Source organism: Equus przewalskii, chromosome 2 (assembly GCF_037783145.1).
Source record: "Equus przewalskii isolate Varuska chromosome 2, EquPr2, whole genome shotgun sequence".
In the NCBI taxonomy this organism is placed as follows: domain Eukaryota; kingdom Metazoa; phylum Chordata; class Mammalia; order Perissodactyla; family Equidae; genus Equus; species Equus przewalskii.
In genome coordinates, this window is record NC_091832.1 from 7,915,691 (window position 1) to 7,941,982 (window position 26,292).

Consider the following 26,292-nt stretch of genomic DNA (forward strand, 5'->3'; position numbering starts at 1 on the left):
AGTCTCATTGAGTTGCTGATTTCAAGTTCTTTGGATAGGTGCCCAGTAGTGGGATAGCTGGGTCATATGGTATTTCTATTTTTGTTTTTTTGAGAAATCTCCATACTGTTTTCCATAGTGGCTGAACCAGTTTGCGTGCCCACCAGCACTGTATAAGGATTCCTTTTTCTCCACAACCACCCCAACATTTGTTACTTTTTGTCTTGGTTATTATAGCCATTCTAATGGGTGTAAGATGATATCTCATTGTACTTTTGATTTGCATTTCCCTGATGATCAGCAATGATGAGCATCTTTTCATGTGCCTATTGGCCATTTGTATTATCTTCTCTGGAGAAATGTCTGTTCATATTCTCTGGCCATTTTTGGATCAGGTTGTTTGGTTTTTTGTTGTTGACTTGTGTGAGTTCTTTATGTATTATGAAGATTAACTCTTTGTTGGATATATGATTTGCAAATATTTTTTCCCACTTGGTGGGTTGTCTTTTCATTTCAATCCTGGTTTCCCTTCCCTTATAGAAGCTTTTTAGTCTGATGAAGCCTCATTTGTTTATTTTTTCTTTTGTTTCCCTTGTCCTAGAAGACATGGTGTCCAAAAAGATCCTTTTGAGACCAGTGCCAAAGAGTGTACTTCCTATATTTTCTTCTAGAAGTTTTATGGTTTCAGGTCTTATCTTCAAGTCTTTGATGCATTTTGAGTTGATTTTTGTGAATGATGTAAGAGAATGGCCTACTTTCATTCTTTCACATGTGGCTGTCCAGTTTTCCTAACACTGTTTGTTGAAGAGACTTTCCTTTCTTCACCGTATGTTCTCAGCTCCTTTGCTGAAGATTAGCTGTAGATGTGTGGTTTTTATTTCTGGGCTTTCAATTCTGTTCCATTGATCTGTGTGCCTGTTTTTGTACCAGTACCATGCTGTTTTGATTATGATGGCTTTGTAGTATATTTTGAAGTCATGGATTGTGATGCCTCCAGCTTTGTTGTTTTTTTCTCAGGATTACTTTAGCAATTTGGGGTCTTTTGTTGCCCCATATGAATTTTAGGATTCTTTGTTCTGTTTCTGTGAAGAGTGTCATTGGGATTGCACTGAATTTCTAGATTGCTTTAGATAATATGGACCATTTAACTACATTTATTCTTCCAATTCATGTGCATGGAATGTCTTTCTATCTATGTCATCATCAGTTTCTTTCAGGGAAGTCTTGTAGTTTTAATTGTATACATCCTTCACTTCCTTAATTAAATTTATTCCAAGATATTTTATTCTTTTTGTTGTGATTGTAAATGAGATTGTCTTCTTGAGTTCTCTTTCTGTTAGTCTGTTATTAGAATATAGAAATTCAACTGATTTATGTAAGTTGATTTTGTACCCTACAACTTTGTTCTAATTGTTGATTATTTCTAGTAGCTTTCTGATGGATTTTTTTAGGGTTTTCTATGTATAAAATCATGTTGTCTGCAAACAGCAGGAGTTTCACTTCATTTCCTATTTGGATTCCTTTTATTTCTTTTTCTTGCCTAATTGCTCCAGTCAAAACCTCTAGTACTGTGTTTAATAAGAGTGGTGAGAGTGGGCACCCTTGTTTTGTTCCTGTTCTCAGAGAGATGGCTGTCTGTTTTTCCCCACTGTGTGTGATGTTGGCTGTGGATTTCTCATAAATGGCCTTTATTATGTTGAGGTACTTTCCTTCTATACCCATTTTATTGATTGTTTTTATCATAAATGGATGTTGGATCTTGTCAAATGCTTTCTCTGTGTCTATTGAGACGATCATGTGGGTTTTGTTCCTCATTTTGTTACCGTGGTGTATCACATTGATTGACTTGTGGATGTTGAACCATCCCTGTGTCCCTGGTATAAATCCCACTTCATCATGGTGTATGATCTTTTTAATGTGTTGCTATATTCAATTTGCCATTATTTTGTTGAGGATTTTTGCATCTATGTTCATCAGTGATATTGGCCTCTAACTTTCCTTCTTTGTGTTTTCCTTGTCTGGCTTTGGGATCAGGGTCATGTTGGCCTTGTAGAACGTGTTAGAAAGCATTCCATCTTCCTCAATTTTCTGGAATAGTTTGAGAAGCATAGGTATTAACTTTTTCTTTGCAAGTTTGGTAGAATTCTCCCGAGAAGCTGTCTGGTCCTGGACTTTTATTTTTGGGAGGTTTTTGACTGCTGTTTTAATCTCTTTACTTGTGATTGGTCTATTCAGATTCTCTATTCCTTCTTCAGTTTTGGGAGTTTGTAAGAGTCTAGGAATTTATCTCTTTCTTCTAGGTTGTCCAATTTGTTGGCATATCATATAGTTTTCATAGTATTCTCTTATCACCTTTTGTATTTCTGTGGTATCCATTGTAATTTCTGCTTTTTCACTTCTAAATTTTATTTATTTGAGTCTTCTCTCTTTTTTTCTTAGTGAACCTGGCTAAGGGTTTGTCAATTTTGTTTATTTTCTTGAAGAACCAGTTCTGTTTCATTGATCCTTTCTACTGTCTTTTTTGTTTTGATTTATTTCTGCTCTAATTTTTATTATTTCCCTCCTTCTACTGACTTTGGGCTTTGTTTGTCCTTCTTTTTCTAATTCTTTTAGGTGTAGTTTGAGGTTGCTTATTTGAGGTTTATGTTGTTTGTTGAGGTGAGCCTGTATTGCAATGAATTTCCCTCTCAGAACCGCTTTTGCTGCATCCCAAATGAGTTGGTATGGTGTGTTTTCATTTTCACTTGTCTCCAGATAATAATTGATTTCTCCAATGATCCATTTTTTCTTCAGTAGCATGTTGTTTAATCTCCACATCTTTGCCCCTTTCAGTGGGAGACCTTTTGAAGACCCAGTTTTAGTGCTCCCTGGCTAGCAATACTTTGCATGGCCCAGGTAATGTCCTCCAGGGTGAGGTATACACTCAACAACAAAGATATGGTGCTGGTTGTTTCACAGTAAGGATTTTCAAGTCTGAGAAAGAATTGGTAAAAATGTTAGTGACTCTTGTATTACTCCCAGTAATCCAGTAGTGAATTTTCTTTCTTTCTATCTCAGTTGTGACCATGTTACAAGTTATAGAAATGATGGTAGTAGTTATGGGCATTTCACTCTTACTTTGAAATGAGTATATATATCAAGTCTTTTTCTTTTCTTTCCCTATTTCATTCCACTACTATCTAGCATATGTTAACAGTGGCTAACCTTATATTTCATTATTCGGGTTACAGAATAGTCAATAGAAGGCTGTGAATCATAGAAGAGAAACGAACATCACTCAAAGATGGATAAAGTGACATGTGGGACTTTGTATCCTCCTTTGGAGAAAGAGTTGGTGCATTTTTTATTATGGGAGGGATAATGTATCATGTAAGATGGGAACATGATTGCTATCATTTTTATTTGGAAGTTTTAAATATAGTTAAATTGTAAATGAAAGCCAAATTGATGATGAATGATGGTTTGTACTTTGACTCATTAAGCTAGAACTGTTTCCCAGTATCCATTTTCCTGTACAATTCCATATTAAAGTTGACCTAAAGAGGAATTTGTGCAATATTTGGAAGGCATAATTTAAGCAGAAACCATTACTGTGTGAAGGTCATCACGCTTAGATGTGGTAACAGACTGCAGAGAGAACAGTAGGTTCCAAATTGTCCTCACTCTCCTCTGCCATGTGTCCAGCTCTTCTTCCCAATGTCCAGCTCTTCCTCCTAATTGCTGACCCTGTTGACAAACAATGGCCCCAGGGCCACACCAGATGCTTGGCAGCACACTGTCAAGGCAGTTGCTGTCCAGAGGCACAGCTTCCTGTAGACAGTCCCACAAGCCTTTCCACCCCAGTCTTATTGTGGCAGTTGGACAAGGCGGCTTCTTGGATTAACTGGCAACTTCTTCTCTGACTCTCCAACTTCTCTCCTGAACCTTCACTTCCCTACAATTGTGTAAGGTATTCCTATAATAAATCCTTTATCATTTTCCCTCATTGAAGCCTGACTGGTACAAATAGAGAAATCTTGATAGAATTTGAGGCTATTCCTTCTGCTCCTGAGGTCCAGTTATAACCTTGTGCTTCCTGCCTTTAGTTGTTCAACCATTATTTGGATTCTATTTACAAAATAAATTATTTTCTTCCTAAGCTAATTTGAGTTGGTTTTCAGGTATTTGTGATCAAAAGAACTGTAACTAATACCCTATGGCAATGCTAATTATGGATTTTTTTTTTTTTGTATTTCTGCATGCTTGTGAGCAGAGACACAGACTCCCAAACTATCTTTTCAAGGATGTTTATATAGAAAACAGCCTTGAGAGATACAGTGCACCTTCTTATGGTGCAAAGAGTGTGCTTACTGCCCATTATAAAAAACTTGGTTCCCTAAAATCAAGTTCCTTTCCTTTCCTGCTATGAAATCCACTGTGCAGGCATTATTTGGGGCTCTTTGCACTGCCCTGTGGGAACTGGGGCTCATGAAATGATGCAAAAATCATGATATTTTGGGTACTGCTAATGCTATGAATACTAAACTGTTCTTTGTCACTGACCCAAGAGACATGAAATTGTTGCAGGCTAACTTGTCAGCTGGCATGGATGGTGAGATCCTTCGTAGTTCTTAAAAGTAAGGTTATTTTACACTAGTGTAATTTCATATGTACTGCTCATTAGGCTTTTCAAAGAGAACAATGTATACACCAATGATATAGAGTAACATATTAATGAACAAGTAAATGTGTTAGGTTTTGAAGAAATAAATTCAATTTATTATATCATTATATTATAACAATTTCCTTGTAAGCACAGATCTCTTTTATTTCTCATTCATAACAAGAATTTGGTCAGGATGCTTTGGTTGTAGTAACTGAAACGAAACTCTTTCTAATTTATACAAAAAGGATAATTCATTATAAAATTACAAAGGTACCTTACTAAAGCCAACAACAGTTACAAACAGGCCTCAGGGATGGTGGCCAGTAATAGAAATCAAACCTTGCTAACTTAAGCATAAAGGGGAATTTACAACGAGGATACAAAGGTGCCTTACCAAGCCAGGGGTGGCCTTCATGCAGGGCTGGAGCAAGGGAATGGAGCACTGTTAGAAAGTCAGGAATGACATTTTTCCGATCTCTCATCTCTACTTTTCAGTTTGCAAATGCTCCACTGCTCTCTCATTGCAGATTTACTGTTTTTTCTTTCCAAACCACAAGGTGGGACATGGCATCCCACAGCCCCACAGCTCCCCAATTTATGTTTCCTCTTTTCCAGAGACTAGTAAGACCAAAGCTAGACTCTCCATCTCCAACCCCAAATTCCTAGGGAAGTTTTAGGATCTGAACAAAATTAGAGACAACTTTCTTCTCTGGGATAGGCAGTAAGACAGAAGTTGGTAAACAGCAAGAGACAGAGACCAATTAAAATTTTTTTTACTGCTCCTTACAGACCTTGAGCTGAAGTAGCTTATTTAGATTTAGGAGTGGATACAGAGAGATGTTCTCACAACCCATAAGATGTTCTCACAGGCCAACCGGTAGAAATGACCAGGTGCTTGAAAAGAGAGAGGTGTTCTAATCCTTTTTAATATTTCCTCTGGGACAGAAATGATAGGCCTGGGTAATGCTACTATCTCATTTGAGACAAGTTTCTTTCCATTTATTGTAATAGACATGATTTACTTCTTGGGAAGATAAGTACAGGTCGTGGTATGAGTAATTTAAGCACAAAAGGTAATATTATACTTTGTTAATTAATTGTTTTTCCCAAGAGAAAGAAAAAAGGGACTAATTACATGGAGAGTGTTTAGGAGAAAGGGAAAAAAAGGATTAATTATATGGTGAATGTCAAAAATCCCTCAGAACCATGAATAGAAATTTGATCAAGGGTCTCTCAGATTAGAGAGGAGCTCTGATTCACCTAGCTTGAGTCAGGTACCTATGAACACAGCTGCTCACATTTTTATCACAGAGGGCTAAGAGTTGGGGGGCCATTCTGCAAAACAGACATAGAAGAGGGCAAAGAAAAATTCTTTTCTGGGTTCATCACAGTGTTCCAGTTTTTCCTGGAGGAGCAAAATTATATTGCTTACCCAAATCATGACATAACAAGATTTGAATGGTAGGTGATTTATGTATTTAAAACCCAGAAAAGCTGATGGAAGTATTCTGTCCAGCCTGACTCACATTGAAATAAAATTGAAAATGTCAAAAGCATAAGGAAATGCTGTGAATATTTTATTCAAAAATGTGCTGAAGATTTCTTAAAGTATTTCTCCTGTATGTTGAAATCACTTGTATTATATATTATGTCCTTTGATGAGATACAAGGAGTTAAGCTTAATGTTCATATCACTCTAGTTCTTCCTGTAATTTTCTTTCTAGAAATAAGAACCGGCAAGGCAAGTAGGACCACTCCACGGTAAAGAACAGGAAAAGGAATATTAGCATGGACATGTTAAGAGACTCGGAAGCTGGTAATTCAGTTTTAACTTTACATGATTTTAGTGTATACAAAGTTTCAAAAGAAAAGTCATTCAATATTATGTTGAAGGTTTTGTATTTCAACCTCTGCATTTCCTTGTGAAAATACTTCCTTAATGCTGTCATCTTTTTGATTATCATAAAGCGCCATATTCAGTACATTTTCAGGACAGTCTTCTAATGAAATGGTTGACAGGTATGAAAATACTTTTTCCATTAGAGGTTCCCTGAGAAGAGGCATTGGCGAGCTCTTTCTTGCTAGAGAATCATCAGAAAACCAGTCATCAGCTGCTTCTATGCTTTGGCTGTAGTGAGAATCAGATGGTAATGCTGATAAGCCTAAGGTAACACTGCTGCGATTTGTTGCCAAGCTGGACTCTGAGGGGTCACGAGTGACCTTTTTGGTTGTAAGGCAGAATCCATCTTTAGAGTGACCTTTAATTGCTGTAAAAGAAAACCAGATTTACTATGAATATTACATATTCATGAGACAAATCTTAATTATAAGGACAATGTTTCTTTTTAAAATTCAGACTCTTTTTAGGGCTTTGATGGACAGGATGATGCTGTAGTGAAAATTCTGAGTTGCTATCATCATCTGTACAATGCTAAATATGTAACTGGGAATTAGAAATATTTTCATGATAATCAAGAGCAGAAAAGCCTATTCTAAATAAAATCAAACTATATTAACAGGAGAAGATTCTAAACAGGCTAGAAATCTCAGTTCTGGAATGTCTCTTAAAATCAGAAAAGGCGGATAGTTTCTTAACCATTTATAGCTACATAGTGCCTCATTTAAAAAACAAATTTAAAAAATACCTGCCTCCTTAAGTAGGCAGATTACAAAATGTTTGGTTCACAGTGGGAAGGGCCTATGGGTTGGCTTTACACCAATAAAAGTAACAACTAACATTCCTATAGTGCCCTACAATTTACAAAGCAGTTTGGTATACTTCCATATCTCATTCATCCTCTCAATAATTCTTCAAGGTAGTTATTAACACCATTTCACAAAAGAGAAAACTGAGACTTGAGGAAATGACTCATTGCAAATCAGATGCAAAATAGACTTCAGTCTAGATTTTTGTTACTCTAAGTTTCATACTTTTTCCCTTATTTATGCTGCACAGTTAGTACTAGAAAATATCACCTTTATACAATGCCCTAAAATATCTTTTATAATATTTTACATATTAACTTTTGATATTAATGTATAACACTAATTTTTAAAGCTGTTTTAAATATCTTATTACATTTTATATTCAGCATTTCTAAAATTATGTAGGAGGGTAAAGTTTCAAGATATAAGACATAATACGCAGTATCTAAAGGCTTACAAAACACTTATGTCTTTTGACCCTCCGGCATTACTATATGGCAGGGACTGTGACACCTTTGGGTATAAATAAGGGGCAAGAATTAAAATTTCACAATTTAAGATATGACATTGCAAGTTTTGTTTTCTAAAGAATATATGCCCATTCATACACTAATAAATTAATATTTTCCTTGAATTTTCATGGTTTTAAAAAAATTTAGATAACATTTAGGATAGCCTCTTGATTCTTTAAGATGTGAATTGCTATAAGTTAATGACAATTTCTTCTAATAAATTGTTGAGAAAAAGTACCTTTTATGGGTGCTGTTTCTTTTCTTCTTTGCTCCTCCTACATAAAAAAATGTTATTTGTATTTTAAAAACTGAATAGTTTTTATATAATTTTAAGAATATTTTTGACATATAGTAATATTTTAACATCATAATAACATTTTGATGGAATCATGGTTTTTTCTATGATATGAATCTATTTCACCAAACAATATTGACAGAAAATTGTTGAGGTATCATCTGAAAAGAATGTGAACTAATTCAAGAAGGTAGTCTCCAGGATAGGGAATGAAAGTGTGAAATAGAGTTCAACAGGATTGTTTCTCTCCATCCTCACTAACTTAGAGGCACTTGGTTAGAACTAGAAAGGGCTAAAAAAGCAATCAGAATTCCTAGACTTATTTATTTCATTAACCAACAACAATAAAAAGTGAATTCTGGCTGAAGGCTTTTATAAAAATGCAACTATTCTTTTGAAGCAAATAAAACATTTGTTTAAACAATACATTCCAGATGCGTTCTAGGAAGTGGGTGGTGTAGTAGTTCTCAAACTTCAGAGCATCAGAATCACCTGGTGTGCTGGATAAAATGCTGATTCTTGGACATAATATCAGACCCAACCAAAACAGAGTCTCTGAGAGTGGGGGTTGGGAGTATGCATTGTAACACACTCTGCAAGTGATTCTGATTCAGGTTTCCCTTAGATCACTAGACAAACAATGGGCTAGTACATAGGGTGTTGGGATGGAGTAGATGAAGATGAGGCTGGAGAGATAATAACATTGTCTCGTGTTGTGTTCTGGGGGAACAATGTTAGTATTCTGTGCTGATCTGCATTGCCCTGTCCCCCAAAAGGCTAACTTAGGATATACATATATATAGGGTATATATACATATATGATATATTCATATACATCGGGTAACACATAGGCACTTTTTTTTATAACCAACTTTATTTCTTTGTCACTTTCACCTTTTAATAATATAAATGCAAGTATAAGCTCCTGACTGAATTGCCTGGATTTAGAACCAATTCAATTTGTGACTCCCATATAAATTATATTAGAACACTGCCTCTCAGAATTTAATGTGCCTACGTATTACCTGTGGAGCTTGTTAAAATGCAGATTGTGACTTAGTAGTTTGGGGTGGGGTCTAAGATTCTGCATTTCTAACAGGCTCCCAAGTAATGCTGATATTACTGGTCTGGGAATGACAGAGTAAGGCCCTAGATTGATTAAAATTCTACCCCAAATAAGAGAATGACAAAATAGGTATTCTTATGTATTGCTACATATAAATAGGTAGAATTTTTCTGGAGGGCAATTTGACAAATCACTTCTAGAAATTTATTATCAAGTACATAATTTTGAGTTTACCAGAATGTTCATCACACATTGTTTAGCATTTTTAAAACCTGCAATTTAAAATTCTAAGAGTAAAGAAATAGTTAAATGTATGATGCTATATAGATATTAATACAACGAATATTCTTTCAACCATTAAAAATGATGTTATAGTATCAGAAGTAAGTAATGACTCAAAAATTGATGGGGACATATCAAAAAGACAGAGAAATAATCTTGAAGGGGTGCCCACTGGTAAAATTTGGGAAACTTTGAGCATCAAAGTAATGAGAGTAATGGGTTATAATCTGCTGAATAAAATAGAAATCCGTGAGTTTATACTGATAAAAAAATAAATAAAAGAAGGAAGAAGGGAGCTCCTTCCTTACAGCAGAAAGCCAAATGACTAATATGGATAGGAGTGGCGGAATTGAAAAATCATCATTTTGCTACGGTTTTGTAAAGATTGGCTCATGCAAGAAAAATTTATATAGCTGGTAAGTAGAGTTTGATGAAGAGAAGGATATTTACATTGTTTCAAAGTGTCACCACACAAATTGTTTATTAATTGCCAGGGTAAAAATAGGAATAATACAGTGAGGAAAAATAGACATCATCTTGATCAGTGATCAACTAAAATCACTAATGAAGAGCAGATGAACACTGTGTGCCTTCAGATGTGATAAGGTGAATCTGATCACAAGAAAAGCCAAAACCAGGAACAGTCTATGATCTATAACATAACTGGTGTGTATTCTTCAAAAATGTCAATTCATGAAAGACGAAGAAAGGAAATTTTAAAATATTTTGAATGGAATAATGATAAAAACAAAACAAAAATTTGAAGGATGAGGCAAAAGCAGTGCTTAGAAGGAAATTTGAATATTAAATGTTTATATTGTACAAGAAGAAAGGTCTAAGAATAATAAAATTGAAAACTCCTAGGAAGACTGATTTAGGAAAAGAGAAATATAATCAGGAATAAAAAGAGTGACATCTCTAGGGGCTGGCCTGGTGGCACAGCAGTTAAGTTAGCATGTTCTGCTTTGGCAGCCTGGGGTTCACCAGTTCAGATCCCAGGCATGGACCTATGCACTCCTGTTAAACCATGCTGTGGCAGGCATCCCACATATAAAGTAGAGGAAGATGGGCTTGGATGTTAGCTCAGGGTCAGTCTTCCTCAGCAAAAAGAGGAGGATTGGCAGCAGATGTTAGCTCAGGGCTAATCTTCCTCAAAGAAAAAAAAAGAGTGCCATCTGTAAAGATTCTATAGATATTAGAAGGATAATAAGAGGATATTATAAAAACCTTATGCCAATAAATTCAACAACTTAGATAAAAAAGACAAATTCATTGAAAAACACAAATTTCTAAAACATATAAAATGAATGAGATAAAGGAAAATCTAGAATCCTTAAATTATACAGCTGATATTATGGTAGACAAATCATTAATTTAGAGGACAGAAATATAGAAATATTTCAGATGGAGGAGAGAGAACTAAGACTAAAAAGAAATGAAGAAATTCTCTGAGAAATATCCTACTCAGTTAGGAAATGCGACATAAGGATTACAGGGATTCTAGAGGGAGAAGGGAGGGAGAAGGAGCAGAGAGCTTGTTCAAAGAAATAATAACTTAGAACTTCCCAAACCTGGGGAAAGAGCTGGAATTACATGTAAAGTTAATAGAACTCCTAATTACATCAATGTAAAAATACCTTCTCCAAGGCATATAGTAGTAAAACTGGCAAAAAACAATGAGAAGGAAAAAATAAGGGCAGCAAGGCAGAAGGAAATAAGCTACAAAGGAACTCCTACCAGGTTTCCAGTGAATTTCTTGGCAGAAAACTTACAGGCTAGGAGAGAGTGGAATGATATATTCAAATTTCTTAAAGACAAAAATTATCAGCAAAGAATACTCTATCCAGTGGAACTATACTTCAGAAATGATGGAGAAATAAAACTTTCCCAGATAAACAAAAGTTGAGGGAGTTCATCACCACAAGACCCCCCCCAACCAAAGAAATGATCAAGAAGACCCTCACACCTGAAAAAAAGAAAGGATTTACAAAGCCTTGAGCAAGGAGATAAATAGATAGACAAAAATCAGAAAATTGCAGCTCTCTATCAGAACAGGTTAGCAAATACTTAGTTATAACATTAAAGGTAAAGGGAAAGAAAGCATGAAAAATAACTATAATCACTATTTTAATCACAAACTCACAACACAAAATGGAATAAGTTGTGACAACAATAACTTAGATGGGGAAGAGGAAAGGGATGGAACCTGCTTAGACTAAGATAAGAGGCTATCAGAAAATGGACTATCTCATCTACAAGATCTTTTATACAAACTTCACGGTAACCACTAAACAAAAAATCAGAACAAACAGACAAATGATAAACAAAGAGAAAACTGAGAAAACCATCATAGAGAAACATCAAACTGAACTGGCAGTTGGAAATACACATGATGAGAAACAAGGGAAATACAGAATAACCAGAAAACTAGTGATACAATAGCAGTCTTAAGCCCTCATATATCAATAATCACTCTAAATGTAAATGGATTGAATTCTCCAATCAAAAGACATGAAGTGGCTGGATAGATTAAAAAACAAGACCCCACAATGTGCTGCCTCCAGGAAACACATCTCAGCTCTAAATACAAACACGGACTCAGAGTGAAGGGATGGAAGATGATACTCCAGCTAATGGCAAACAAAAGAAAGCAGATGTTGCCATACTTATATCAGACAAAGCATACTTCAAGATAAAAAAGGCAATGAGAGACAAAGAGGGCAGTATATAATGATCAAAGAGACGCTCCACCAGGAGGACATAACAATTATAAATATATATGCACCTAACACAGGAGCCCCAAAGTACATAAAGCATCTATTAACAGACCTAAAAGGAGAAATTAACAGCAACTCAATAATAGTAGGGGACCTCAATACCCCACTTAAGTCAAGGGATAGATCATCTATACAGGAAGTCAACAAGGAAATAGTGGACCTAATTGAAAAACTAGACCAGATGGAGTTAATGGATATATCTAGAACACTCCATCCCAAATCAGCAGAATACACATTCTCCTCAAGTGCACATAGAATATTCTCAAAGATAGACCATATGTTGGGAAACAAGGCCTCAACATATTTAAGACGATTGAAATCATATCAAGCACCTTTTCTGACCATAATGCTTTTACAATCATAATTAAACTACAAGAAAAAAGCTGGGAAAGTGAGAAAGATGTGGAGACTAAACAACATGCTACTGAACAACCAATGGATCAATGTAGAAATTAAAGAAGAAATCAAAAACTATTTGGAGACAAATGAAAATGAAAATACACCATACCAACTCACACGGGATGCAGCAAAAGTGGTCCTAAGAGGGAAATTCATAGCAATACAGGCCCACTTGAATAAACAAGAAAAATCTAAATAAGTAATCTTAAGCAACACCTAACAAAACTAGAAAAAGAAGAACAAACAAAGCCCAAAGTCAGTAGAAGGAGGGAAATAATAAAAATTAGAGCAGAAATAAATGAAATAGAAACCAAAGAGCAGTAGAAAGGATCAATGAAACTAAGAGCTGGTGCTTCGAGAAGATAAACAAAATTGACAAACCCTTAGCCAGATTCACTAAGAAAAAAAGAAAATAAACTCAAATAGATAAAATTAGAAATGAAAGAGGAGAAATTACAACAGATACCACAGAAATACAAAGGATTATAAGAGAATACTATGAAAAACTATATGCCAACAAATTGGACAATCTAGAAGAAATAGATAAATTCTTAGACTCTTACAAACTCCCAAAACTGAATGAAGAAGAAATAGATAATCTGAATAGACCAATCACAAGTAAAGAGATTGGAACCATAATCAAAAACCTTCCCAAAAATAAAAGTCCACAACAAGAAAAATTCTACCAAACATTCAAAGAGGATTTAATACCTATCCCTCTCAAACTACTCTAAAAATTTGCAGAAGACTTCCTAACACATTTCACGAGAGCAACATCACCATGATCCTAAAGCTAGACAGGGAAAACACAAAGAAGGAAAGTTACAGGCCAATATCACTGATGAACAAAACGCAAAACCCTCAACAAAATATTGGCAAACTGAATACAGCAATACATTAAAAGGGTAATACACCATGATCAAGTGGGACTTATACCAGGGATGCAGGGATGATAAAACATCTGCAAATCAATCACTGTGGTACACCACATTAACACAATGAGGAATAAAAACCATATGATCATCTCAATAGATGCAGAGAAAGCATTTGACAAGATCCAACCTCCATTTATGATAAAAAAACTCTCAGTAAAATGGGTACAGAAAGAAAGTATCTCAACGTAATAAGGCCATACATGACAAACCCACAGCCAACATCATACTCAATGGGCAAAAACTGAAAGTCATCCCTCTGAGAACAGGAACAAGACAAGGGTGCCCACTCTCCCCATTCTTATTCAACAAAGTACTGGAGGTTTTGGTCAGAGCAATTAGGCAAGAAAAAGAAATAAAAGGAATCCAAATAGGTAGTGAAGAACTGAAACACTCGCTGTTTGCAGATGACATATTCTTATATATAGAAAACCCTAAAGAATTCATTGGAAAACTATTAGAAATAATCAACAGCTATAGCAAAGATGCAGGGTACAAAATCAACTTACAAAAATCAGTTGCATTTCTTACACTAATAATGAACTAACAGAAAGAGAACTCAAGAATACAATCCCATTTACAACTGCAACAAAAAGAATAAAATATCTTGGAATAAATTTAACCAAAGAGGTGAAAGACCTATACAATGAAAACTATAAAACGTTATTGAAAGAAATCGATGATTACACAAAGAAATGGAATGATATTCTATGCACATGGATTAGAAGAATAAACATAGGTAAAATGTTCATACTACCTAAAGAAATCTACAGATTAAATGCAATCCCAATCAGAATCCCAATGATATTCTTCACGGAAATAGAATAAAGAATGCTAAAATTCATATGGGGCAACAAAAGACCCCAAATAGCTAAAGCAATATTGAGAAAAAAGAACAAAGCTGAAGGCATCAGAATCCCACACTTCAAAATATACTACAAAGCTATGGTAATCAAAACAGCATGGTACTGGTACAAAAACAGGTGCACAGATCAATGGAACAGAAGTGAAAGCCCAGAGATAAAACCACACATCTACGGACGGCTAATCTTCCACAAAGGAGCCAACAACATACCATGGCAAAAGGAAAGTCTCTTCAATAAATGGTGCTGTGTCTCTTCAAAAAATTACTAAATATGATTTCAGTCATCTTAAATATGTTGAGGCTTGCCTTGTTCCCCAACATATGGTCTATCTTTGAGAATACTCTATGTGCACTTGAGGAGAATGTGTATTCTGCTGATTTGGGATGGAGTGTTCTAGATATATCTATTAACTCCATCTGGTCTAGTTTTTCAATTAGTTCCACTATTTCCTTGTTGACTTCCTGTATAGAAAAAGAATGAAAGTAGACAATTATATTTTTCCATACACAAAAATTAACTCAAAATGGATCAAAGACTTGAGGGTAAGAGATGAAACTGTAAAGCTCCTAGAAGAACATATAGACGGTATGCTCTTTGACGTCAGCCTTAGAAACATCTATTCGAATACCATCTCTACTTGGGCAAGGGAAACAAAAGAAAAAAATTAACAAATATGACTTCATCAGACTAAAGAGCTCTGCAAGGCAAAGGAAACCAGGAACAAAACAAAAAGACAACACACCAACTGGGAGAAAATATTTGCAAATCATATATCTGACAATGGGTTAATCTCCATAATATATAAAGACCTCACACAACTCACCAAAAAAAAAATCCAAACAACTTAATCAAAAAATGAGCAGAGGATGGGGCTGGCCCCCTGGCCGAGCTGTTAAGTTCACGCGCTCTGCTGCATGCGGCCCAGTGTTTCGTTGGTTCGAATCCTGGGCGCGGACATGACACTGCTCATCAGACCACGCTGAGGCAGTGTCCCACATGCCACAACTAGAAGGACCCACAACAAAGAATATACAACTATGTACCGGGGGGCTTTGGGGAGAAAAAGGAAAAAATAAAATAAAATAAAATCTTTAAAAAAAAAAAAATGAGCAGAGGATACGAACAGACATTTTTCCAAAGAAGATGTACAGATGGCCAACAGGTACATGAAAAGATGTTCAACGTCACTAATCATTAGGGAAATGCAAATCAAAACTACAATGAGATATCATCTTACACCCATTAGAATGGTTATAATGACCAAGACAAAAAATAACAAATGTTGTAGAAGTTGTTGAGAAAAGGGAACCCTCATCCACTGCTGGTGGGAATGCAAACTGGTGCAGCCACTATGGAAAACAGTGTGGAGATTTCTCAAAAAATTCAAAATAGAAATACCATATGACCCAGCTATCCCACTACTGGGTACTTACCCAAAGAACTTGAAATCAACAATTCAAAGAGACTTATGCACCCCTATGTCCACTGCAGCATTATTCACAATAGCCAAGACTTGGAAGCAACCCAAGTGCCCATTGACTGATGAATGGGTAAAGAAGATGTGGTATATATATATATACAATGGAATACTGCTCAGCCATAAAAAAAGACAAAATCATCCCATTTGCAACAACATGGATGGACCTTGAGGGTATTATGTTAAGCAAAATAAGCCAGAAAGAGAAAGACAAACACCGCATGATTATACTCATATGTGGAAGATGAACTAACACGTGGACAAAGAGAACAGATTAGTATTTACCAGAGGGTGGGTGGGGGGCCATAGGAGGTAATGGGCACACATATGTGTTGACTGACTAATGATAAAGTACAACTGAAATTTTACAATGTTATAAACTATTATGATCTCAATAAAAGAATAATTTTTAAAAATTGCAAAAGTAATCCAATGGAAGAAGGATTGCCTTTTCAGTCAATAGTGCTGGAACAATTAGACATTAGCAGCCCAAAAAATCAACTGGGATCTAAACTTCACACCCTACACAAAAATTAACTAAAAATAGATGAAAGATAGAAATATAAAATGTAAAACTATAATAGGCAAAACAATCTTGAAAAAGAAGAACAAAGTTGGAACACTTTCTGATAAAATTTACTACAAAGCCACAGTAATTAAGACAGAGTGGTACTGGTATAAGGGTAGATATACAGATCAATGGAATCGAACTGAGATTCCAGAAATAAATACTCACATTTACAGTCAATTGATTTTCGACAAGAGTGCCAAGACAATTCAACGAGAAAAGAATAATCTTTTCAACAAATGGTATTGGGACAACTAGATATCTACACGCAAATGAATGAAGTTGGACCAATACCTCACACGGTGTACAAAAACTAACTCAAAATGGATCAAACACTTAAATACAAGAGCTAAAACTCTTAGAAGAAAACATAGGCATAAATCTTTACAATCTTAGATTAGGGAATGGTTTTAGATATGACACCAAAAGCGCAAGCAACAAAAGAAAAAAATGGATAAATGAACTCATGAAAATTAAAAACTTTGGTTCTTCAGACACCACTGTAAGAAAGTGAGAAGACAACCTATGAGAGGGGAGAAAATTTTTACACATCATATGTGTGATATGGGACTTGTGTCTGGAATATATAAAGAAGTCTTAAAACCAAATGGACAAAGGCTCTGTATAGACCTTTCTCCAAAGAAGATATATAAATATCCAATAAGCACATGAAATGATTCTCAACATCATTAGTCTTTGAAATGCCAATCAAAATCACAATGAGATACCACTTGATGTCCACTAGGGTAAATACAAGAAAAAAGAAAGATAACAAGTGTTAACAAAAGTGTGAAAAATTGGAACCTTCATACACTGCCTGTAGGGATATAAGATGGTGCAGGCACTTTGGAAAATAGTCTGGCAGTTCTTCAAAAGTCAAACATAGAGTTACCATATGACCCAGCATTTCCATTCCTAGGTATATACCCAAGAGAAATGAAAACATATGTCCACACAAAAACTTGTACACAAATGTTCATAGCAGCATTATTCATAAAAATCAAAATGTGGAAACAACCCAAATATCCTCCAATAGATAAATGGATACACAAAATGTGATCAATCCATTCAATGGAATATTATTCAGCCATGAAAAAGAACGAATACTGATATATGCAAAAACATGGGTGAACCTTGAAAACATTAGGCTAAATGAAACAAGCCAGATACAAAAGACCATATATTGTATGCTTCTATTTATAAGAAATTTCCGGAATAGGCAAATCTATAGATCAGTGGTTGTCTAGGCCTAGGAGGGTTGGGGGAATATGGAGGGGTGGTGATTGCTAAGGATATGGTATTTCTTTTTGAGGTGATAAAAATGTTCTAAATTGATTGTGAAGATGGTTATACAATTCTGTGAACATCTAAAAACCACTGAATTATACACTTCAAATAGACAAATTGTATGCTGTGTGAACTAACTCCCAATAAAGCTGTTATATATAAAACAAAACAATCCTAAAACTGTAAAACTTTTAGAAGAGGACATAGAAGTGAATCCTTATGACCTAGATTTATGCTAAGAGTTCTTGGACAAGATGCTAAAAGCACAATCCAAAATGAAAAAATAGATAAATTGGAATTTATTGAAATTAAAAACTTATGCTTTGCAAAATTCTCGGTTAAGAGAATGAAAATACGTCACCAAATGAGAGAAAATACTTGTAAATGATATATCTGACAAAAAAAGACTCATATCCAGAATATACAAAGAACTCTCTAAATTCAACAGTAAGAAAATAATCCAAGTAGAAAATGCACAAAATACTTGGACACTTCACCAAAGAAGATATATGGATGGCAAATAAAAATATAAAAAGCTATTCAACATCACTATCCATTAAAGAAATGCAAATTAAAATCACTACACATATTTTAGAATGGATAAAATAAAAAATGCTGATCACACCAAATGATGGTGAGGAGATGGAAAACGTGGTCCTCTTACACATTACTGGTGGGTCATGAAAAATTAAAGAATTTTTTGTTCATCAGAACACATCATAGAAATAGTGAAAAGAAATTCCACAAAATGGATGAAGATATTAAAATTAACATAACTGACAAAGAATTAGGTATTCGGAACAAACAACTCTTTTAAAGTTTTATAATAAAAAGATACACTAATAGAAAAAGAGGTAAAAGCTTTGAACAAATATTTTACATAAGAGAAAACCATAATGGCTGATGAACTTTAGAAAAGACAATGATCTCATTTTTTAGCAGGAAAATACAAATTAAAACTGTAGTGAGATATCAAGAGAATGAGAAGACAAGCTGAGTGAAAATGTTTGCAAAAGACATACGTGATAAAAGACTGTTATTAAATATATACAAAGAACTCTTAAAACTCAACAATAAGAAAACAAACAACCCAAATTAAAAAATGCACACAAGATACAGACAGACACCTCACCAAAGAAGATAATACAGATGGCAAGTAAACACATGAAAAGATGTTCAACATCGTATGTCATTAGGGAAATGTAAATTAAAACAACATAATACCACTACACACCTAACATATTGATGAAAACCAAAACACTGACAACACCAAATGCTGGTGAGGATGTGGAGCAACAGGAGCTCTCACTCACGGCTGGTGGGAATGCAAAATGGTACAGGCACCTGGGCGAACAGTTTGGCAGTTTCTTACAAAACCAAACACCTCTCACTATTTGATCCAGTGATCATGCTGTTAGGTATTTACCCAAATGAACTGAAAACATACGTCCACACAAACACCTGCATGTGGATGTTTGTAGCACCTTTCTTCATAAATGCCCAAACTTGGAAGCAACCAAGATGTCCTTCAGTAAGTGAATGGATAAATACATTGAGATATACAATGAAACAGTATTCAGTGCTAAAAAGAAGAGCGCAGTCAAGCCTTGAAAATATAGGGAGAATTTAAAATGCATATTACTAGGTGAAAGAAGCCAATTGTGAAAAAGCTACATACTGCATGATTCCAAATATATGACATTCTAGAAAACGCAGAACTACGGAAACAATAAAACAATCATTAGCTGCCAGAGGTTGGGGGTGGGGGAGAGAGGGATGAACAGGCAGAGAACAAGATTTTTAGGGTAGTGAAACTATTCTGTATGATACTAAAATGGTAGATACATCTCTCTCTCTTTCTCTCTCTCTCTTTCTATCTCTCTCTCTATTTCACCCTCCCCTCTCTCTGTTCTCTTTCTTTCTCTCTATTTGCCAAACCAGTAGACTGTATGACACCAAGAGTGAATCCCAATGTAAACTATGGACTTTGGGTGATGGTGTGTCAATGTAGGTTCATCAATGGTAACAAATGTACCACTCTGGTGCAGGATGTTGATAGTGGGAGAGGCTGCACACATGTGGGGGTAAGAGGTATATGAGAACTCTGTATTTTCAACTCAGTTTTGCTGTGAACCTAAAACTGCTTGAATAAATAGTCTATTAAGAAAAATCTACCATGAGATACCACTACTGCATCCTTCGAATTGTCAAAAATTTAGGAGCCTAAAAATATCAATATTTGTTGAAGGTATTGAGGAATTCTAGCACTTAATGCATGCCTTGGGGGAATGTATATTGATACAGCCTCTTTGGGAAACAATTTGAAATTATCTAATAATATTAAATGCACACACTCCATGAATCAGCAATTCCACTGTTAGGTATATTCCGAATAGAAATTTCCTTAAATAAAAACAACTGAAAACAACCCAAATGTCCATAACATAAAATGTAATATATTCATACAGTGGAATCCCATATAACAATAAAAATAATGGACTATGGGTACATGCACCAACCTGGATGAAACTCAGAAATGTAAAATTGTACGAAAAGGGAAGAAGATATTAGACATGAAGTTCAAAAACATATAAATTTAATAATACATTGTTTAAGGATCTATGTCATTTGTGGTAAAACCATAAAGAAAAGCAAGGAAATGTGCAATTACAGGATAGTTTGGGTCCTTCAGTGAAGGATCGGGGTGCAGAGTGTAAGAGACAGATGAAGACTCAGGACACCTCAAAGGTACTGGTAATATTCTATTTCTTATTCTGGGTGGTAGGTATAAAAAATTCAATTTATTATTCCTTAAACTATACGTGTGTATTATTTTGTATATACGGTGTATTTCACAATAACAGCTTTTATAGAAACCAAGCTCTAGTTCCATATTATATTAAACCATAAAATTGTTATAATTTTCATCCTCTTGCCTGCCTGTCTGTAGTAGGAGAGGAAGAGGCAGAAATTGAGATGAGAAAAAGAGGGATAATATGAAAAAGAATTCTTTTGTACTGAAACTGATTGTGGCTGAGGTCAGCACTACCTTATTCTTTTTATACTATGGTTTCATACTATGTTTTATACTATCTTTTCTTCTGAATTAGGTTCCTATCACTGACTATCAAGAGTCCTGAGTAATATTTTGTGTTTACTTATAAATTATTTCTCTCTCCCACTAGACTATAAATCTCATGAGAGCAGGGGACTCTTGATTCACTTGTTCATTACCAAATTTCCACTTGCTTAGAACAGGGCCTGGCATGTAGGCACTTGCTACATATTTGTTGAGTGAATAATAAACAACTTAACTAAAATTTAGTACTTCTATATATGTACTTCTTGCACCACAGCACTCATGACATTTTTGTAATTGTCTATTTGTGTGTATCTGCCATAAGATATGAAGACATCGTTATATCAATAGTACCCAACAAAATGCCTAGCATAGTGAAGGGTACTCAGTAAATTCGGTTAATATTAAATGCATACATAGAAACCATTTTTTTCTCTGCAATGCAATCTCTATTTCAAATTATCCTTCATTTGAAAGTTGGAGCTAATAATCTTTAGAACTAATTTGATCATTAAACCTGACTGCCTAAAACCCTCCAGTAATCATAGAAGCATACTTGTATGGTGCTCACTATGTGGCCAGGCACTATTCTGAGTGCTTTTTACGCACTAATTCATTTACTCTGGGTAACAATTCAATGGTGATGAAATCATCCTCATTTTGCAGTTGAGCAAACAGACACAGAGAAGCTATGGAACTTGCCCGAGATTACACAGCTAGTAAGGGTAGAGCCAGGACTCTAACCTGTGTGATCTGGCTCTGCCGTCCACGCTCTTGACCATAATCCCTGAATGCCTCCCGTGCACATGTAAAGCCTGTGGGGTAAAATCCACAATCCTCAGGCTGCAAAGGAGGCCCCTCATGATCTCATCACCAGGATCTTTGTCCACCACTCCTTCTATGAACCCTAAGTGCCAAACATTATAACACTCCTACTGAACATATTAGTTCCTTTTACAGCTGCAAGCCTTTGAACATAGAACGTCCTTTGTCCTCCATCCTCCTGGCAAACTTCTATTCATTTCTCAAAACACAGCTAAAAATGTCTTCTCTGTGAAGCTTTCCTCAATTTATGCTCACTTGTCTGCATTTCTTCACTTTTGTGGCTCCTATCACATTATGTTGTAATTTTTCATTTATAGGTTTTTCTTCACTAGTAACTTTGGGCTCATCTAGGTCTGGACTCATAACTTATTTGTGTAGCCTCAGTGCCAAGCTAGTGTTGCCATAGTTAAGGCACTCAAAAAATGTTTGTTAAACAAGTGAACACTGGATTCAACTTGAGTTCAATGTTCAAGATGTATAAATGAAACTTTGACATCCCATCTATTTATCTGTTAATGCTGTAGGACCACTGAAGTATTTGTTTAGCTATATCATAGTTTTAAATTTCCACTGGTCCCTCCTTTGTTTTACTTTTTCCATATAACCCTGTTTTGACATCATGCAATTGAAGTTGACTATGTGTCTACCTTTCCCACTTGTACTATTCTGGTACCGCGAGTTTAGGGTTCGTATCTTACTATCCTCAATAGCGGGTGCCCCAAGCTTGGAATATAATGAAGCCTTACTAAATCCTTGTTAAATTGTATTTAATTTTAATTAGTTGGTTTGGATAGGTTATTTGATTATCTGAGTATCTTCTTATCTCCAAATCTCTTTCCTCTGATAGGCCTGGCAATTTGGCTTTGTTTTTCTTGTGACGTTTATTTTAATCCCTATAACAATTCCAATATGGGGAATGTAGCTTCTCAGGCTAGAGATATAGAGAAGCAACTGTAGAAAGAAGGAGATATTTTCATTTAGTTTTTCAGTTTTCTATAATATAAGCTCTTTGGGTAGTTTAAATTTAGCTCCATGTTATTATCCCTCAAATTGATAAATAACAGTGGATACCTTGTCTTTCAAATTTAAAGATAACAATCCTAAGGACATGGTGTCAGAAGAAATTACTTGAAAATATTGCTATAAATTATTACACTCTACCTGGGATTGGAATCTTCCAGTATGAAAATTTCGAGAAATGAAAACACACTGAGACTGACATTTACTCTTCGCCTTTGACGGTCGTTGCCTGCATCTCTCATCAGTTGCTTTAAATTGGGAATTTTGAAATATTTCTCTGAAACATATTTTACAGACAATATTATTAAACAGGAATTATATTATAAACCAATGAAAATTATTCTGTTCCCAATAGTTATAAAAGTTTAAAAATAAGCATAAATATACTACTACATATTTATTTTTAAAAGCACAAGTCAATTCATATATTCCCTTCTCGTATGTTATTGATTTCATTACACCTATTTTATTTATAGAATGTAAATTAAGCTACTTTCATGCAGGGTTAGTATTTCCAGTTTGAAGACTGACCACACGTTTTTGATATCCTTTTTTCTGGTTGTGAGATAATCAATCAACTTTTAATATAAATCAGTCTTTTCATAAATTTGGCTTTAATAGCAAAGGAAATTAAATGAAATGAAACTCATTGGTCAATTTTACATTTAATAATATCTCTGGCAAAAGTAAATGGAGGGAAACTGAATTGAACTAACGAGTTACAAGGGAAGAGAACCTGTGATCTTCATCCATGTGACCACAAACAATTTTGAAAGAGGGTTAAAAATAACGAAGCAGCAAGTAAAACCCCAGCTGACCAAAGATAGATAGTTAAATAAAAGGGAAGGTAGCTTCTAACAGTCATTCTAAACTTAACGATTTAAAAAATAATGCTGATTGCCATTTCTTCTTTCAAAGGTACTATAAAATTTCCAAATTTATTCAAGAGATCATGTTATGTTACTTAATGAGGTATTAACAGTTAGGACTCATTCATTCAGTGAATTCAATTTGCTTAACAAATATTTATTGAGTATTTACTATGTGCCAGGCATTATGCTGGGAGTTGTATATAGTTGCAGGGGAGAAAAAGCACAGTCACTATCCTTATGGAACTATCATTGCTCTCATGGAGTGCAAATACTAGTAAAGAAGACAGACATTAATAAAATAATCACAAGAAAATGAAAAATTACAACCATGGAAAGTGTTATCAAGGAAAGCTGCCTGGTACTGTGTGAGTATAAAACAAATGTATATATATTAACCTAGTTAAGAGGTCAGGGAATGCTATTCTGAGGAAGAATGATTGAATTGGACATCTGAAGAAATAGTAGTAGCTATTAGGTAGAGTGTGGTGGAGGAGGGGAGATGAAGGAGTAAGAATATTCTAGTCAGATAGAATATCAAGAACAAAGACCTAGTGGCCAGGTTAGGACAGTGTAGCAGAAGCAAGGGGGAAAGTGGGAGAGGAAATTGGAGAGTACACATAGGCAGACAACATAGGGCCTTAAAAGTCATGTTGTTTTGCCTTTTTCCTAAAAGCAATGGAAAGTCCTTTATAATATAGTCGGGATGGTGGATGGGTGGAGTGACTTGATCGGATTTGCATTTGGAAAACGTGTGGGAGGTGTGGAGAGGAGATTAAATGAGGACCATAGTGAAGGTAGAGGGTCAGTTATAAGTTCTACTGCAGTGGTCTGTGTGGAGGGTAATGATAACTTGGATAAGGTGATGGCAGTGGTAATGGAGAGAAATGGATGATTCGAGTGATTTATAAGGTAAAATAAATAGAACTTGGTGATGGTTCAAATTCAGTGGGGGTGGGAAAGAGAAAGGGAGATATCAAGCATGTCTTCTATCTTTAGAAAGAAAGAGAGGAAAAAAGAAACCCTTCCTTGACCTGACATTCTTCCCCGGCTGCTGCCCCATTTCTCAACTCTGCTTCACAAAAACAGACTTCTTGAAAGAGATGTCTATACTTGTCTCAATTTTCTCACCTCTTGTGTTTTACTCAAAGGTAAGCTTCTGAACCTTTCATTCTCCCAAAAGGTTTCAAGGTCACCAGTAACTTCTATGTTCCCAAATCTAAAAATTATTTCTTTATCCTTATCTTTCTCAACTTCTTAAGCACCTTCAACATAACTGATCTTGAAACATTTTCTAATTTTGACTTCCTTGATGCTACACCTTTATACTTTTCCTTCTCAGATGTTGTTGATTCTTCCTACTCTTTTGCTAGACTTCTGAGCTGAAGGGCACAGACCTGGGCTCTTCCCTTCTCTTTCAACAATCGTTCCCTGGTTAATGTCATCCAGTTCTATGACTTTAGATACCCTCTATACATTGATAACCTAAACCTTCAGCCCTGACTTCTCTCCTGAAGTTCATACATGCATATCCAACTGTCTATTCGACATTTCCACTTGGATATCTAACAGGCTTTCAAACTTACAACCAAAATACAACTCCTAGTTTATCACCACTCTGTCAACTTGCTCCCCTCTTTAATTATCTCCCCATCAGTAAATGGCATGATCAACTACTCAGTTGCTCATGTTTTAACAAAAGGCGTTAGCATTAACATAGGTGTTAACATTAATTCTGCCATCTCACTTATCTTTCCTTTCCTCATCCAAGCCAACAACTAGCCCTGCTAACTTTACCTGCAAAACATATCTCAAATCCAAGCCCTTCTTTTCATCTCCTCTACTTCCATATTAGTCCAAGACACTGTCCTCTCTGACCTGGACTATGCAATAGTCTCCTAAATTGTCTCTCTGCTTTACTCTTGCTCCATTAACATTCAGACTTCACAGAGAAGCAAAAAATTCTTTTAAAAACACGAATCATGACTCTCATACACTGCTGGTGGGAGTGTACACTCACTTTGGAAACTGTTCAGCAGTTTCTTATAAAGTTAATGATATAATCCAGCAATTCCACTCCTAGGTGTTTACCCAAGAGAAGTGAAAGCACATGTACAAAAAGATTTATACAAGAATGTTCACAGCAGACTTATTCCTAGGAGCTAAAAACTGGAAATGACCCAAATGTCCATTAATAGAAGAATGGATAAACAAACTGAGATATAATCATACAATAGAATACTACTCATCAATAACAACAATGAACTACAGATAAATGGAACAGCATAAATGAATCTCAAAAATATTATAAGTGAAAAAAGCATACATAAAAAGTCCATATAATTCCATTTATATGAAGCTCAAGAATAGGCAAAATTAATCTGTGGTGATAAAAATCGGAATAATAATTGCCTCTGGGTGGGAGGTGGGGAGCGATGCCTGGACAGGAGCATGAGGGAACTTTACAGGGTGATGGAAAAGTTCTGTATCTTGACTGGGGTTATGGCTACATGGGAATATATTTGTTGAAATTCATCATCATACATTTAAAATCGACATACTTTATTATATGTAAATTATGTCTCAAATTTTAAAAAGTGTTGTAAAAATGTAAATCATCTAAAGGTGACATTATAGAATCTTTAAAATGGGGATAATATTACTGCTACCTCATGCGGCTGTTCCGAAGTCCAAATGGGATAACACAT

At 35.2% G+C, this 26,292-nt stretch overlaps 1 protein-coding gene across 3 annotated transcripts in view; it reads right to left on the reverse strand.

Annotated features, from left to right (window-relative positions):
- Positions 1–4,707: 4,707 nt before the first annotated feature.
- C2H1orf185 (chromosome 2 C1orf185 homolog) overlaps positions 4,708–26,292 on the reverse strand; it is a 31,009-nt gene continuing 9,424 nt past the window's right edge. For 2 of the 3 annotated variants that reach the window (XM_070609697.1, XM_070609698.1), the window contains exons 3-5: positions 22,857–22,992; positions 8,081–8,117; positions 4,708–6,891 (exon numbers count right to left, since the gene is read on the reverse strand). In XM_070609697.1, coding sequence (XP_070465798.1) covers positions 6,497–6,891; positions 8,081–8,117; positions 22,857–22,992 — 568 coding nt within the window. In that variant the 3' untranslated portion in view covers positions 4,708–6,496. The remainder of the gene's footprint in view (positions 6,892–8,080; positions 8,118–22,856; positions 22,993–26,292) is intronic. The other variant, XM_070609699.1, reaches the window with a different exon arrangement.